The sequence below is a fragment of the Takifugu rubripes genome, chromosome 13, assembly GCF_901000725.2.
Source record: "Takifugu rubripes chromosome 13, fTakRub1.2, whole genome shotgun sequence".
In the NCBI taxonomy this organism is placed as follows: Eukaryota; Metazoa; Chordata; class Actinopteri; order Tetraodontiformes; family Tetraodontidae; genus Takifugu; species Takifugu rubripes.
Window position 1 is genome coordinate 13,260,002 of NC_042297.1, and position 17,670 is coordinate 13,277,671.

At 44.1% G+C, this 17,670-nt stretch overlaps 1 protein-coding gene across 3 annotated transcripts in view; it reads left to right on the forward strand.

The window, feature by feature from the left end:
* Positions 1 to 460: 460 nt before the first annotated feature.
* luzp2 (leucine zipper protein 2) overlaps positions 461 to 17,670 on the forward strand; it is a 66,210-nt gene continuing 49,000 nt past the window's right edge. The window contains exon 1 of one of the 3 annotated variants that reach the window (XM_029846390.1): positions 461 to 754. In XM_029846390.1, coding sequence (XP_029702250.1) covers positions 693 to 754 — 62 coding nt within the window. In that variant the 5' untranslated portion in view covers positions 461 to 692. The remainder of the gene's footprint in view (positions 755 to 17,670) is intronic. The other 2 variants (XM_029846389.1, XM_003969787.3) reach the window with 2 other exon arrangements.

The window sequence follows — 17,670 nt, forward strand, 5'->3', positions numbered from 1 at the left end:
GAAATGATTGCGTAATGTTGCGGCTCTTTCTCACAGGCATTTTTCATTCCGTCCATTAGAAATAACAGCACTCCAAAATAATGAAGACATTTCCTGTCTTTTCTGACCTTTTAAGTGAATATTTGGAATGGAAGAAAAGCTCAAGAACTGCATTTTGAAACTTTTAGCTCTGTTTTCAGAATTTCCCCAAATTACCCCACCCTTGGTTGGACCACGCTGACCTCAGTGCTTCTGTAGCGGAACTTACACTCTCAAGTAAGGGCCCTCTGCCCACCACTGTGCAGGTAGCTAAGCGGTGTGAATGGACACAATGGTGGCAAGAATGCCCTCGGCCAATGGCTGCGGCCACGTGGGTGCTGACATCACATCTCCCCCACATCTCCCGCTCTTGAGTTCAGCCCCACCCGCTCCATTCCATTAGCGGGTCGCTCCCTGTCCCTGTGTTATTTAAAGCCACAGATCCTCCCTCTCTCTCCCCCTGCCACTGTGTTGCATCCGTCTGCCTGGCTGCTTGTGTGTCAGTGCGTGTGTGTGCACGCACGCGCGCATGTGCAAGTGTGTGTGTGTATGCGAGAGTGCGCTAAAAAAAACGCAGGCAGCCAGTGGGAGAGCTAGAGAGCGGAGATAGAGAGACGGGAGGAAGGCAAGAGGCATCAGAGGAGGGAGAACGCCAACAGGAGTGGGAGACAGCGATGAAATTCATCCAGGCTATCTGCGTCCTGCTCCTCTGTCCGGCTTTAAGCATCAACTCCAGGTAAGAGGAGAATAAGTGAAAATGTTCTGTGTGCAGCTTATCCGAGCCGGGGAGCGCAACAGAAAAGGGAGGTGTGGGTTTATGGGATGAAAACTGGCAATCTTAGATTACTAATCCAAAGGTCCCCTCAGTCCTGCCAAACACTGGAGCCTTAAGTCGCCACGGCAGGAGCTCTTTGTGCGCGGAGCGAACACTCGGAGGAGGAAAGAAGAGCTGATCCGTCTGGAAACTGGCTATTATCTTTCCCTCCACTCAGAGACAGTTGAGCCTCTGTGGTGGCACCGAAGGAGGCTGCGTGGGGAACAGTGGCGCGGCTTCACCGGGACTCCGGCTGCCTGCTGGGTCGGGAGGGGAGCAAGTTGAAGACGGGGGAAGTGAGGGGAAGGACAAGGCTACTTGTGTTGCAGCGTCGGATGTAAAAGAAGAAAAAAAAAGATGCCGCTGCACGCTCCCGCGCCTGCACCTCTGTTTCAGAGGAGCGCGAGAAAGGATGGATAGGAGGGGGGAGTGTCGGGGGGGTTGATGGCTAAGGCAATCATTTCTGAAAGGTTTTCTTCTTCTCCTGGCTGAATGAGAGCCACGAGAGGAATTCCAGGGTTCCGACTATGCCTTCGGAGACATCCTGCGCAGGCTGGCGTGCATTAGAAAACTTGGTCCGCTTAAGCGCCTGGACGGTTTGATGCTGTTGCTGCTCCTGTGGTTGGATGCGGTTGCCGTGGAATGCGCTCTCGTTGCTCTTTGTTTTTGCCCCGATATGAATGAAAGTTCCAGCAGATTCTGAAGGGAAATAAATGTTATTGCCAACGTCCGACAAGACGTTGCTGTATGAGTCATTGAACTGTCTAGGACCAACATCCTGCAGGCAGCAACACACCTGCAATTTGAGTTGAGCCTTTAAGGCAGTTTTTAATGTAACAGCGTTCTCAAAATCGATGTTGAAGCCCATTTTGCACGGTGGGATGGGGTTGATGAAGGGAGGCATCACAGTGGGACTGTAGTAGGATAACAACGACTCTGCTGCCTCTCCAGAGGGAATTAAAGGTAATTAGCAGAACAGTAATTAATGTTTTATTGGTTTTATCTTCAAGGCAGTGAAATTTTACGGGCAATTTGAATTTCTGTAACTGTAACTGTATTGAGCATGAATGTTTTTTTTTTTTTTCACTATATATTTGTATCCTAGGTCATCTAACAATATTGTTATAGCAGAATTTAGGAAAAAAAAGGGTGAAGTTCATCTATAACACATCATGATTGCACTGCTCCAATAGCACCTTTTTTCTGCTGCTATCCCTTGTCTACTGTGCAAAATTAGCTAGGCTTTTAACAGCCGGGGGTAATTAACAAGCGTATTATTGCACTGCTGAAACAATAACAGATGAGGTTTAAGCATTTACAGGTCTGCTGCTTTTATTTTCCCAAGAAAACTTTCTTTCTTTGTCATTTTTACCCATCAAGGAAAAAATAAAAGTGGAACAAAGCCCCTTGCTGAAGATGGTTTTTCTTGAACTGGTTTCGGGAGCTTTCAGGACTTTTTGTTTTGCTGCCTTGTGTAGATCTGCCGTCACTGTGGGAGGTCGTGGATCCAGACAAGGGGTATCGCATGTGACATCCTCATTTCCTCGCTGCATAGAAGAGACGTGCATATGCAGCCGGGGAATGAATTGTGACGAGCTGTTTACATCTTTGCGCTTCTCCACCTCGGTTTACTTGAATTGCCTCTGAACCGCTCGTTAAAAATGGGTGACCCAATAAAGTCGCCTCAATAAACTGGGATTGAGAAGACACCTTTAGTATGACTGGGTGCTATCAGTATGCCATCGGGCGTGTGGACCCTGGGTTGTGATTTCGAACGGCACCCCCGCGGGCTTTCCTGTTATTGTTATGGATGCTTAAAAGGTGGACGATCATGTGTAAGCGGTTTGCGAAGAAAGATTAGATTTTAATGTATTGAGTGGATTACATGGGCCATCCAGCAGTGGTGCGGGGCTGTGTGTCATTGCAGAAATCAATCGGCGCTCTGGAAGAACACAAGGCCGCATTGACACGAGCCCCATGAGACACGGCCGCCCACCTCTGGGTCAGGGTCGGAGAGTCACTACAGTCAGCAAGCTCCTCGCCGTTTGGCGCTATTTCCCGTCACGGCGCGGATCAAACAGCTCCGCCTTTTTACGCTTTCATATATTCCCTTTCAGCGCCTTTTCTCGTGACGCGCCGGAGACGCCTTGGTCGCGCCGGCTTTGATGTGTTTCACCTTAGCCAAGTGTTCTGAGGAACCGGGGTATCGGGTGGGATCTCCACAGCATGAAATATTTATGAGTATTTTGGATGGCAATTAAAAGGACTACAGAGAGCCTTGGATTGTGTGGAGCAGCTAGACACACGTCATCCACGGTGCATGATATATCAACAGCAGCATGCGAATAAGAGCTGATTGTATATGAAATAGAACGTCTCTTTAATGTTGCAAAGGTTCAGAACTGCCAGGGAAGACGGCTTATGTGGTGTAGTGAGTATGGTTTATGGAAATGATACTTTTCTTCTTCTTTTTTTACATTTTGCCCTCCCAACCATCAGCAGCTTATATGTACATCTTATATGACAATGTGACGTCTCACTGAATTCCCCTACATGTTTCAAATGTTCGGCTAGGACACAGCGTCTCCCCCTTGGCATTGTGAAAGTGAAGCCAAGTGTGAAGCAGGTATGGAATTAGGCCCATTTATTGACCTGGGAGAGGTTATAGATGCAAATCTGTACAGCCATGGAATGCAAATGGTCCACTGGCATAATGAATCGGTGGGAACGATTCGCCTCTCGTCCCTGGGAATCACAGCGCACTTGTGGGATGGAAAACAAGAAAGGTTACCTAAAGCTCAGCTATTTTCCATCTCTAAGTGGAGCTGGGCTGTGTTGCCTTTGGTCCTGATTGGTATTGAGTGAGAGCACCGTCGTTACCTAAAGGGAGCGGTGCTTAATTCATCCTGAACAACGTTGAGGGGACCTGGCATATCTGAGCCGACACCTCTGCAAAAACATTTCTGCAGCGCAGCAGATTGGTGAAAAGTGACGAATGTGTGTGTTGCCAGAGGGATGATGCGCGGATCTAAATTGTTGCATCGGCAACATTTTGGGTTAATCTTCAGCGGTGATCTGCGTAAGAGAAACACATATTTGGGTGTGATTTCCTCTCTGTACTGCCGTGAACATCCTCTGTTAGAGAGAATCTGCAGTAGTGAACAGATTCATAACCATACAATAATTCATATTCATTGGAGGCAGCATAGGGGTCACACTATAGCAACCAAATAGGCCAGAGGATGGGAATGAAGTTGGCTACAGTAAACAAAGCTTGTTTGGTTGCGACAAATGAGAAAGTAATTAAAAGGGCCACTTTCACTATATACTGAGTAGACCAGTCGTTTATATTCGAGGCCATGTTCCAGGCACTGAGCTGTTGCTGCAGTTACTCTGTGTAGACGTTTGAAATAAGAGTGGTGTTCAAACAAGATTGTGTTGTTGTCCTGGGACGCACAGGTTTGGTGAAGCCTTTTAATGTGACTGGTTTTGGTGATATTATACCTCCCCTCTCATAAAATGATCCTGTTACTGGGTGGGAGCATTTGGGAACTGAGGGAATTAAAACATTTGAAAGGTACGTACATTAAGGCTGTTACATCCGTTCACAGAGAGCAAGGCAGAAGTCGGCTTCACATCGCGGTGACCTTTATCTCCCCCACCTTAGCTTCCACGCTAACGCCTCCAGCCGATTACAACCTCTAACCCACAACTTAGTCGGGCAGTAGCAGAAACTGACGCAACCTTTTTACATCCAAATGTGCATTGATTTGTTTCCATGGGTCCGCCTGAATTTTGGCTCATGTGGCAGACGAAGTGTGAAAGCTGTGGCTTCACTTTATCAGTGTGCATTGAAAGTTCAGTTGGGTTGTTAGAAGCTAAAAGTTCCTTCTGGGTCTGGAATCATAGCAGCTTCACCTAATATGAATAAAAATTCTAAGCTAAACGGGTGACAGTTGCAGTAAAGGGGCCCACTTGAGACCACCGGCTCAGGTTTCCGCTGCCATATCATACATTTTATTCCTTGTTCCTGCTGTCAGCACAAATATGAGTGTTTGTCAGTGCTCCTGTTGTAATTGGCTGGAACTTAATTGCCGGGTCCCTGCACAGTAATGTCCGTGTTCATTCAACGATGAGTCATTAGTGGAACCCTTTTTGTTTTACAGTGGAGCTCCAAAGACGTATAACCATAATAAACAAGAGCTGAGCAGCCAATACCGTGTTTTCACTGGCACCGCATTTAAAATGCATCTGTTCCTTTCAGTGGATCGTCTCGGAGCAGTCGTTCCCTTTGAAGTTAAAGGGGAATCAGGTTTGTGCTCGTATTTGTGGTCTTTTCTTCTCCTGCTTGCGATGCCCGACAAATGAAGAATGCTCACGCAATTAAAGGAACACTATCTAATTAGGAAAACACTTAGTTTGACAGCAAACGCTCTGCGTGCAGCCAAATCCACAAACATAATGCAGATGGGCACAATTAGCTGAATGCACACTACAAAACCACATGAGAATGTTTCTATAGCCTGTGGTCTGCCTCTGATTGGCCAACAGTTATGGTTAAGACCAGGAAACAGATTGGTATTCTAAGAGCTGCATTTGGCCAAGAACTTCAACAAGTTAGGCCCTTTTTTTAATCAATAAAGCTTTACTATTCACACAGCGTTTACTCAGATTCCTGAACATTCCTGAACTCCAAAACACATTTTTGTAGCATGTTTGTATTGGCTTTTCCAGCAGCGAAGAGTGCAGCATTAGTCATTTAATACTTCTCCCAGCATGGTTCTGGTTCTAGTCTGCAGAGTAATGATGGTAATTATCAATATTTAAAAGATAAATCGTAACATTGTCCCACCAAAAAAAAACCTTCCTGTATACAAGCGATCCTTTGAGGCCCTTCCTGTCACCTGATCTTTATCTGAACAATGGTGACATGATCGTGGCCTGAACAGATTGAGGAGGTTTGCCTCCACTGTGCCTTTTACCACCTTACTGGGGACGCGATTCTCAGATCGTTAAAGCGACACCAAGAATCCATCCCTAATCTATTTTGTTCTTCTCTTCTCTTTAATTGGTTCAATGTGGAGCCACATCAAGGCTCTGGGGTATTAATCAGACGAGTATTTGATGGTGCAGAAAATGTGGAAGTATTGGTTTGGGTCATGAACAGAATATGGGAACATAAATAACACCGTTCATGTGCCGCACCTTCGCTGCATTTCCCAGCTCTGACCCATCTCTGATGGAGATCTGGGGCACTTAAAAAAAGCTGCTCAGAATTTCTTGTTTTTAACCTTTTCTCTATCATTTACATTAAAAAGCGATCCTCGATGAATAAATATTCACCCTTTCTCTGTAAAGTTAAACAACACTGCAGACTGAATATCAGTGAATTGCATTTTTTTTCCCCTGCAGTGAAAATTAAATTAAACAACCTTCAGGCACAAAGACATTATCTTCTCTCATGTCAGATCATTAACAGTTGATCCTTTGATAATTGTTAACATTTGGTGGTAACATTTTTTCTAATCTCCTCATAACTTGCTGATAATAGAGTCATTTAACAGTCGTGCTGGAGGTCCGCCGAGGAAAACAGTGTAATTTATCGAAAAAATATCTTTCAGTTTTGGAACAAATTACTTTTTTTGTTTTATTTTTTCCCTGTAGAGGACAGTAAACCTTGAATTGGGACAATAACACAAGGCAACACGAACGATTTCAGAGCTGAAGCACATTTAAACGTAAACCTCCGTTGGGCAGGTTTCAGCCAGCAAACGCGATGCACGCTCGCTTTATGCTGGAAGTAGAAATGTCTTGGAATTAAAATATGCTCCTCGTATGTGAGGACCCCAATCAAGCCCCGGGAGGACCCCTGAGGTTTTCCAAACCCTGCTTTGAAAACCGCTGTGATAAGCCATGCCCTAGATCTGCTTCCAGAGTACTAGGACAGAGGTTTGCTGCATGCAACAAATGCATGTTATTGAAGCAGAAATATGCCTTTTGTATCCAGTCTTAATTTATCTTTGCCTCTAGACATTTACCAACATCTGAAGTGCCCACAGCTCCTCCTTCTTCATTATTACAGCCTTCAAAACTGGACCAATTTAGACATCTAGTGTTCAAATGTCTTGATTTTAATATAACGGTATAATATATGTGTCTTTGTCCACCTTGCTCTTAAGCTTTTGCATCCATGAACAATCTTTTCACCAAAAACTAAATAACATAATGAAATAATAATAATCTGCCACTCAGATTTAGTAAATTCATAGTTGAAGGATTCTACCCTCAAAATCCAGATCATCTAATACAAAAAGGTAAATTTAACGATCAAAATAGATTTAATTCAGCCGTCTTTTTCAAAAGTCCACACTCTCATATACCTCCAACGAGAAGCTTCTGATGGGTTGTTGCCGTATGCTGAGGAGCAAATATGCCACGGACGTGGCACGATTCCCCCCCCCCCCCCCAAGGAAAAATAAAACAGAACTAATGTTCAAGAGCTGAAAAACGGATTGCCAAAGATACCACTGAGAGGTGCCAAACTAGTTTTTCATTTCCTGTCTTTTATTAACCCCCCCCGCCATCTTTGCACTGTGCTCTCTGCTGGAAATGCTGTACATTATAGCCACGTTGGAATGCTGCATTATTCAAGAAACATAATATTTATTTATTTCGGTGAAGGCCACATAAATCTGAATCCTTTATCAGCCGCCAGCACACTTCCTTAAAGACAGCCGGGAGGATTCTGTTATTTTTATCTAATCGTTTCCACGGCATATTCTGGTGTCAGGAACCGTCCGTGCCGACAAGTGCCGCTCCCATCCGAGTCCCCTATCTGGCTGTTTTTCCACTGTTTTCCCGTCACCTGAGTGATAAGTGTGGTGTTCTGTGTTGTGTGTGTCTGTGGACTGTGGTGTTTAGCACGGAGAAGCTGTTCGGTACACTGAACAAGTCCCTGTTCGCAGTTCTTTCTTATTGGTGTTCTTGACTGAGACATTCTTGTCTCCAGACTGGGGCTGAAGCATTTGGAGGACCCTTTAGAGACTACGCGTATTCATTACAAAAGAAAAATTGTGTCTTGAAGAAATGTAGACCAGTTATTAATCTGCCCGCTTTTGCCGAGGGAGCCTCGATTTATATTAATTTGCCGCCAGTGTAAAACGAGTGGCACATTTATATCATGGCTTTATTTTCCTCAGAGGCTGATGAAATAGCTGCTAGATGTCTCCAGTTTCCAGTGAAATTTAACTTACGTAGCAGATGTTCAAAAGAAATGTCATCCTGTGGCTCCTAAACATACAGTGCTGCTCCCAGCGTACTTTACTCCCAGGTGACGTCGGTTTTAATAAAGAAAGAATCAGGATTTCCCCACAATCATAGTGGGGACGATAGAGACCGCTGAGAGAGCCCGAAGTCTCTTTCTTGATTGGTTAGTGGGGGCACAAATAGTGATGCATAGCAGCTATGAGAAAAGCTATAGATATTCTGCTACTTTATTACTGCTACCTATACCTTTTTATACTGATATTACTGCTATTAAAAAGAAAAATAACATGAAAGCATCTTTTACGATCAATATATATCACTAAGTGCTTCAGGGAAACCCAGGGGCTGACCTCCAAACAAGCAACAGTGGCAAGGATAAAACTCTGAACAGGAAGAAACCTTGAGGAGGACCGAGCTCATCTGGGAGGGGCCCTCATGCTGAATGCTGACTGGGTAGAGGATGAAGAGAAGGGGAGATAAGGCGGAGGTGAACGGGAGGTGCGCCCCACAATGGCCCAACAACATGTCACATCCTGCCTCTCACCCAATTACGTGTGCTCTCCCCCCCCCCACAAGACCTAGTCAGGAATAAGCAGTAATTAACACAATAACAGCTGTCAGGCAGAACCACAGCAGAAGCTTTGGGGGGATTCTGGGGCAGAGGTAGGTTCGTACCAGGCACTTGTAATATGTGCGTTTATTTCGTCACACTCTGCTTTCTATTTTGATTATTTAAACTTAAAGTCCTGCTTCGCAGCTGGCCATAACATTCTATAGTAGATCGCATCGCTGCTCGCTACAATTCTTGACCCTCAGACTTTGTTATCTGTCCAAGAATTATAGCGGAACTGTCACTTGCCAATCAATTTTTAGTGCCTGGCTTACTATTTGCCAATAAATGGAAACCCACTCATGCAGTTCAGACTCTTCTTGATTGGATCTCTGATCAATCTGTCTGCCACCGATTCCTGATTCTTTTCTCTTTTTTTTTTTTCCATCGAACCCCCGCCCCCCCACTCCTTGTTTTACCGTCTAAAAACCAGGACCTTCTGGTTTTAAGCGCGGCCCAGTTGTGCGTGTTTGCATACTGAAGCTAAGCAGCGGTCGGGAGGGGGGAGTGAAAGGATGTTGTGCCACTGAAGTCCACCGTTTCCATTTGCCTGTCTGTCAGATGTCTTGCTTGGCTGAGTTCCGCACAGCGATGGTGGTGACAAAATGACGGGGGGGAGGTTGCACACGCCAGTGAATGCCAATTTGGCTGCAAAGCACAGTTTCCACAGAAGCTCCCACATGCCATGAAACCAAAAGGACAGAGCCGGTCTATGGTAAACAAACTCACATATTTACATAAAACCTGCAAGGTCACAATACACAGTGATACTGGAAACAGCGCGTGATAGGACCCACATGCCAGCTGCAATAATATGACATTTGAATCACCATCCAACAATCCTGACATTTGCCTCTATGACGAGATGGTAACGGACTCGTCCGATTCGCTGAGATCCTCTGTGTTCTCAGAGCTTTTCCTTGATTGCTTATTGTCTTGACATGATGGGGAGGATTAGAGAAGCATTCTGACATGCCTCTAATCTTATAATCTGTCTAATATGGGCCCGGTTACACATCAGCCCGTTGCAAATATGTGAACAGATCAAGCTGAGGAATCTGGAGGTTACTGGGGACACAGAGGACAAATTGGAATTGCTAATCTTGACAATCGTAGAGCGTCGCGGTTTATTACTGCTTCAAGCTGTGTTCATAAAAACTCACCTAAAATGCTAAATAAGTTATAATAAACAACCTCCCTGGTGTGTTTAGCTAATTAGCATTCCATGACAGGTGTTTGGATTAACACTGATTTAATGGGTTTTATGAGGGTCCCGGGAGGATGAGCCGAAGGTTTGAGGATTACTTCCTTCCAGGCTACTGTTAAAAGCACACGACTGGAAGAAATACAGCTCCGAATCCATTTAAATGTGTCAGTGTCCTTATCTCTTTAAACAACAGCAGGGACTGTGAAACCATATCATCAAAATGTGTGTGAGAGATTTGGATTTTTTTTAACAGGCGGCTCGGTGCGCCGGTATCAGATTAATGCCTGAACAACTGTTACTTTATCTACATTGAACAACAATACCCCAGGCGTGCATTCCTCTGACGTGCTTGCACATCTGGGCCTTAGGTATAAAATGATGCTGCACTTGGTTCTTTTCCCTGTAATCATCAGTTGATCACATATTCGAATACAAGTGGTGCATTCCGGTGGGATTGAGCCGACCTAATTTCTCAGGCCGCGTCACGTACAGCTGAGTTCTGAGTCGCCCCAAGTGGACAGAAATATTAAAATGTCACATCTAAAACAATTGGGTACAGATGTGAGTCTTCCTTTGTCTAACATTAGTAGATCTTTTACAGCTTATAGGGACGTTGGTGTATGACGTACAGACTTCGGCTGTGGAGCTGATACTTATCGCAACTCTGGTTCCGCCTTGTTAGACTCTTAAAACCCACCCAAATTATTCCTCACTGACTTTGTAGCTTTTGTGTAAATAGCACAGTGTGACAGTAATTGCTAAGGTGATGCCAGTCATCTACTTCTGCGTGTATTGAGTGTCGACTCAGTGTTTCATCCTTTATCTGGACTTCCTCCATTTCCAAATTTGCAACCTGCTTAATTTTGCATGTTTAAGATTCCGTAGCTGATCCAACATTCCCATACAGTGCCTGGCATTAATTCATCCAGGGTGGTGCAGCACTACATAAACAGACTATTTAGACAGCCCTGCCTTTACTCACTCCTTGTTTGTAAAGCATCCATTTATTATCCCTACTTCAGTCCACAGCAGCACAAGGAGCAGGATCGTGATTTAAAGCTTCATATATAAAAAGGGTATATATGCTCAGGCATCTCAACAAATTCTCAAGTGCACAAGATCACCGTTAATCTGGTTAGGGTGGAAGTAATATTATTGGCTCTATCCATTTAGGTAATAGGATTCTGCTTGCTATGCAGCCAAGCACTCTATTCAGAGGAACCTGTTGTCAGCTCGGTTTGGGATGTGTTGGATTAATGCACTCTAGCTTGTATAACACAAGCTTTAAGAGGGGATCTGCTGGCTGGACGCTGCCAACGCATGTTTAATTCCCGGAACACCTCCATCGGGTCCAAAGCAGGAATCATTCCTTCAGTTATTAGAAATCTGATGTACAACCAAATACCGCGGAGTGATTACATCAGAGTGCTGTTGCCTGGAGACAAGCGTAACAAAAGACCAAACCCCCAATGGAACAATTTTCCTTACACTTGAAGATGTGGAGGCTGCTGTTGCAGTGCACAGACCCCTTGGCAAAATCATCAAACCCTGATTACACAGGGACAAACATATTAGGTTTGACCTGGAAGATCAACACTGGGGCCTGGATAAACTTTAATAAGCTGCTTAAGTCCAGGTACATGAGATGTTGTATTTTTCCCCCTCCCGTTTAAAATACTGACATTTATGTCGATTGGGGCATCAATCAACCCAAAACCCTATTTCAGAAGATCTAGATAGCCTGGAGCATTGGTGTAGGCTGACCTGCAAATGGTAAACACGCTCACATCTAGATGTGTAGCGACATTACACCCGATAGAGGCTTCTTATTTATGGAGCCACTATCCCATCTCAGCACTGGGGGAGGAGAATGGGACCGTTTTCTATGCTCACTTAATGGTATTGTTCTGGAAACCAGTCAGGCTCAGTAGCAAACTATAAGTAATATTTGAGACCAATTACACTTTTTGTGACCATCTACTGTGTTTTTAATGAAAGTTGTAATGGGTAATTTTCCAGCTGGCCATGGTCCAACAGAGCTGGATATTTCAAAGTAAAACATGATATTTTCCCCACGTTCTCATTCCCAGCCTGTCGGACATTGATGCCCACTCGGGTGCTGCTATCGGTTGGGTTTCCCTGCAGGGCCGCTATCTTATAAAGAGACGGTTCAGTAAACATCAGGAAGAGACATATCAGTAATGTATGCATGTGTAGGCACATCGCATGAGTCAGGCTCCATTTTCCTTTAGCAAGATACATAAATACACTGCAAAGTTGAAGTTTCACAGTTGGAAAATTAGCTATAAATCACATATAACTTTATAGAGCAACAGTTTTTGCTGTACTACTGAGGTGTTAGAGTGCCTATATTTGACGTAAGCTAACAACAGCACTGTGTTTGGCTGGTGATGAATGAGTGACTGCACATGAGGAGCGCAGGTTGCGTCTGTACTGCAGAATTATAACTAGAGCTGTTCCTGCAGAGCTACATAAAGGATATAGAATTCCAGTCACAGCCCTGCAGTGGGCCAGCCCTTAGAGCAGACAGGCAGATACCGTATGCAAGAAGTGCGGTAATTGAAGACGAGTGACCTCCTCATTGCTCGTACTTGAGCGCTTTTCTGTCAAGGAGGCCAACTGACGGATCTGAAGGCTTAAATTAAAATGTCTAAGCTGCCGAAATGTCTTCTTGCCGAATGCACATTTGGATATTCATCAAGGAATTAAATAAAGAAATGGTGTTAATCATCTCGTTAGCATCCATTTACAGCTTCACACATCAGCAGGCAGCTAATAGTTTGAAGCACGCGGCACCTGAAAAACTTCAACATGCAAGTTGAGAGTTTCTAGGAGCCAGAGTGCACAAATTACATCTTTTTAAATCATTTCTGTGGCTGAGAGACTTTGATTGGCGCGCGCACACACACACACACACACACACACACACACACACACACACACACACACACACACACACACACAGAAATCCCTTTGGAATGTTGCACGACCTTGATCTTCAATGTATGTTTTCAGCAGTTCTCGAGCTACTGGATCCCCAACGTGCACGTTGTTACACTACAGTTCTCTGAGATACCTATTTTGCATCATGTTTAATTAATGAACATTGTATTGTAGAAATCACAGTTTTTTGGGTTTTTTTTTAAATCACATGAGATAAAAAATATGGATTCTATTTATAAGAATCAATAAAAAAATGTTCAAAAGGGGGAAATAGTTTGGTGAATACTTTATATGAAAAAGACAGTTTGAAGGATACTGAGGACAAGAACCGAGCCCCTGGAGTAATTTAAAGAGGATGGAAATACATGAAAGAACAGAGTAGATTGAAGTCTATCAAAGATTTATCTTCCTGAGAGCCAAGGGATGTCCAAAGAAGCACAAGAAAAGAGCACTCTCCAATGGCTATGAGACAGAGAAAGTGGCTTTTTCTTGAGCTTTGATATTGACAGAGAGAGGCAGATTGGACGAAACAGCCAGCAAAAGTTCCAACAACAAGCCAGAAAACGCTTCCAGTGTGGCTCTGTTGGCTTTTTCTGAACAAACTTTCTAACGGGATGCTCCTTTTCCTGGACAGAATGTCTTAATTTCAGCTAATAACATCCAGAACAACAGATAATCTGTTGGGGTTTTATCGAATGTGACTTTGCGGATGAGAGTTAGCTTCGCTTTTTTTTTTTTAAATGCAAAAAGCAGATTTCGCCTCAGGCGCCTTCAGCAGTCGCGCGTCTCTGACGCCGCGTTGGTGCCATGGCACATTCCCACAAACTGGGGTGACAGCTCTGCTGTAACTAACACCACAACCAGGAGTGTCCATCTAAGGTTTTACTTTCTTTTTAAAAATAGAATTCTAATCAATCAAACAACTCTGGCAGCAAAATGTTAAATGTGAATTTAAATTATGTTTATTCATTTAAATATTTCCATTGAAGTTTAAAAAAATAATAATTATAATTAGGAAAGATGCAACCCAAAATCTTTAAATGTAATAGATTAAACGGATTAATGCCCACGGTAACATCTTAAGAAAAAAGTAATATCACAATAAAACCACATGATACAACATCAAGTGTTTGTGTTGGAAAAGAGGCGTGTTGGAGGACAGCAGGAGTCTGGGTGCATCATCAGCGTGGCGTACTGGGAGTGGAAGCGGTCCGGTTAAGGGTGCAGTCATCTGTACAGATAGATCTACTTCCTGCTCCCACCAACCAAAACACAGCTCCCATCACAGCGGAGGCGACACCCAAGACTCTTATTGAATTCCTAATATTAAATCTGCAGCGGGGCATAAAAACGTAATGCATGTGAAGCAGGTGTATTGAGTTGGTTGAACATTCTGATGTGCAATGAACGAAAGTATTGAATTGCTTCTAATTTAATTTTTATGGGCACCAAGTGATCGCCATGGCTGCCTGTGCTCTGCGGCATCCCAGAACGTACCCTGAAGGCTGCATTCTAGCCTTGAGTCACATGTTTCTGCTCAACTTGCCTATATCGTTAAATCCAGATGAACATCTTAAATGCCTTGAATTCAGTGGTATCTGTAATGGTGCTTGTGTACACAGCACGGCATTAACGTGCATCACGCAAGGCTAGAAAAGGGCTACAAGATGCGTCGGTGTGGCTAACCCTAACCTTTTTGAAACCCAGGCCTCAAGGAGTGCGATCCAACCGGGTTTTCTGACCTACCGGGTGGACAATCCTTTCACCTGAGTGCCCATTTTTCTTGGAGAACGCTGTTGTCTGCCTTGGAAGACAGAAAACCTGGCTGGATCGCGGCCCACGAGGACTTTGGCTTCGACATCCCTGCTTCAGGGCATCGGGATAAGATATGTGTTGCTTTCAGAAGTGTTCCTGGACCAGCGTCCATGGTTCAAACTCTTCAGAGGGTATAAAAAGACTGCAGGACAGTGTCTGCCGCTGCCAAAAAATGATGGAATGATCTGGAAACAGAGCAGCCAATACTCCGGTCTGATGAGTATTTACCTGCGGGGGTATGCTCATCCCTTCCGTTTTATCTCAGCAAGCACATATGGTGCCCTGTTGTAGAAGCCTCCGAAAGAAGTGTCTGTTTTCCAGTGGATGCTTGCAGTTTATTTATACAGCTCGCCGCACTTGTTGTACGACTGTGGGCCGTTTGAGAAAAGCAGACGTCTCGTCTTGTTTGGCTCTTCGAAAATGTCACGATGCCTTGACCAAGTTTTCAGGTCCGTGGGTTCCGGCCACAGTGACAGAGCGACTGACACGAGGCCAATAAAAAGCATTTAAATTCTGCCAAATCAACTGCTGCCAACCCCCCCTCCACCCTCGTCCTTCAGACTCCAGTTGAGTGTAGGAGAGCCCCTTCGGTTACAGCTCGCTCTTGCCTCCCTATCTAATGTGACAGCCAATCCTCAGAGGGCATTGATTACAGTGACCCCCTCAGGGAGGAAGGAGTACATATTTATGTGGCAGTAGACAGCTGTCCTTACCAATAACATGTGGAAGGCCATGGGGACAGTCGCTGAGGGCGAACAGCAGCCCAGGAAGAAGATTTTAACTGCCTGCCTCATCACCATCAGCCTCTTTAAATTAATTTATCAGCTTTACCTCCCGGTTCACCCCCATCCTGCCCTTTGCCACCCATTTTACGTAATGTCATTTTCAGTATTAAACGCTCGTCAGCTGTTCCACTAACACATTTGTTAGTGGCACCAGAGGTGAAGAGCGGACATGTTCGGGCAACCATAATGTGCGAGTGGTTCACAGTTGCCAGTTGCACGTCCTTAAGGGGAGCTGGTAAAGCACATTTGCGGAGGAAACGGTGCCGACATGATCAAACCGGCGCGACGCAGAAATATCTCAGCGAATTTGCAATGTTTGCTGATGCAAATCTCCCGTGTAATCCCGCCGCGTTTCCTAAATAAGTTGACATTTCATGAGATTGATTGGCATCCAGATTTGATCTGGGCTGACAATAAAGCCATCAACCGCAGATTTCCCTGGTATCTTTGTGACTCTATACTGGTGTGGCATTTGCAATAAATAGGCTTTGCCCCGGTGATTCAGAACGCCTCAGGGCACCGCAAAAGGTCACACACACACCCTCAGAAAGTCACGTGTTTCAAAATGCGCCATCTAAAATGCGATAATGTAGGGAAGTACTGAAAAACATGTGTTTAAACATGGAGTCAAACATGGCAGCATGGAATTATTAATCACACCAGATCCCCCTAAATGGAACATGGTTTTTAAATTGCCCAGTTGCTGCAGAGAGGAGTTTCTGCCTGATTGGAGCCCAAAATATCAGCCAAATTAGAAGCGTTTAGAGGCCGAGCCTGAACTGGAACAACCCAGCTGCTCCTTCAGAGTGTTGTTACGTCACATGTGACCAGACACCTGCGACCAACTAAAGAATCCCGACACATCAACATCCAACACTTTGTTCTTAGGGTTAGTTGTGGGATTGTTTGGACCAGTAAAGCCTAATCAGACTTATCAATTGCAGGTTTGTTGGCTGAACTTCAGTGACAAATATATTATCCTTTAATAAGTGTTTGTTATATTTGGTTAATATATCTGACTAAGCACCTCTCAAGCGTCCATCAGCTGATTTTAGCTAACTGACTTAACCTTGAGAATGTTGTGCAGAACCTTCACCGTCGCTATAGCGACCGGCAATTTTCCAAACTGTTCACACCAATTCATTCAGCAAAGGAGTAGGTAAGTAAGATTTTAGACATTTCGATATGTCATGGAAGTAATTGTTCATATTTTAGAAAGCACTACTGCAACTAGCCAAATTAGCATTAGCATGAGGTAACATTTCTTGTTGCTCCTGCAGAATTGATTTCCTGCTTTTTTTGGATTTGTATTAAAGTGCATAAAGCTAATGAAAGAAGATGCTGACAAAGGACACATCTGCATTCAACATCAGTTTGGTTTGATTTAATTCAATTTAATTTGATTGAGTAACTACAATCAACATCACCTCTAGATGCTAAACAGCAACAGCGACAATGAAAATAGACCCTATTAACAGGGAGAAGCCTTCAGCAGCTCCAGGCTCAAAGTCCCGGATAACCTGTAGACCATTTCCATATTGTTTTTTGTAGAGTACATGTTGTTGAAAAGCTGTCAGAAGGCTAAATTCTGCTAAGACTTTTAGCCAATTAATGGGAGAACAGAGGACTTTGAGCAACATAACAATAATGAAAAAAAAAAGCTTTGGATCATAAGCCACAGTGTCATGATTTTAATTAAATATTGTAGCCTCCATTGTCCAGTCTTTATTTTTAAATGATAGGTGACACGTGCACGAAGCGTAGATGATTTGCTCTGTTGCCAACAGTGAGACGTAGACACCGATGAGCTGTCACCGTACACCAAACCCTTGGGCTGCCCGGTCTTGATTTTCCCTCTCAAGTTGCATCACTTTCATGCTGCACCCTCCACCCAAAATACTATTGTGCTTCACTGGAATTTTCCGGCATTGCTGTTAGTATTGATCCAAATAGGTGCCATGATGAAGCGTTGGCATAGTGACGGAGGAAGAAGACAGATTTTCACCACAGAGGAGGAAGAATACTTTTTTTTTTTAAAAAACTTAACAAAAGTATAATTATTATGTGATGTCCCGATTACAAGTACGGTTTTATTTTGAACTCAAGTACCGGTTTGTTTACTCGAAAGGGGAAAAAAATGTGCTCGGTGGTACAAAATTGCAACTCATTTCCAGACTCATTGCCAACTCTG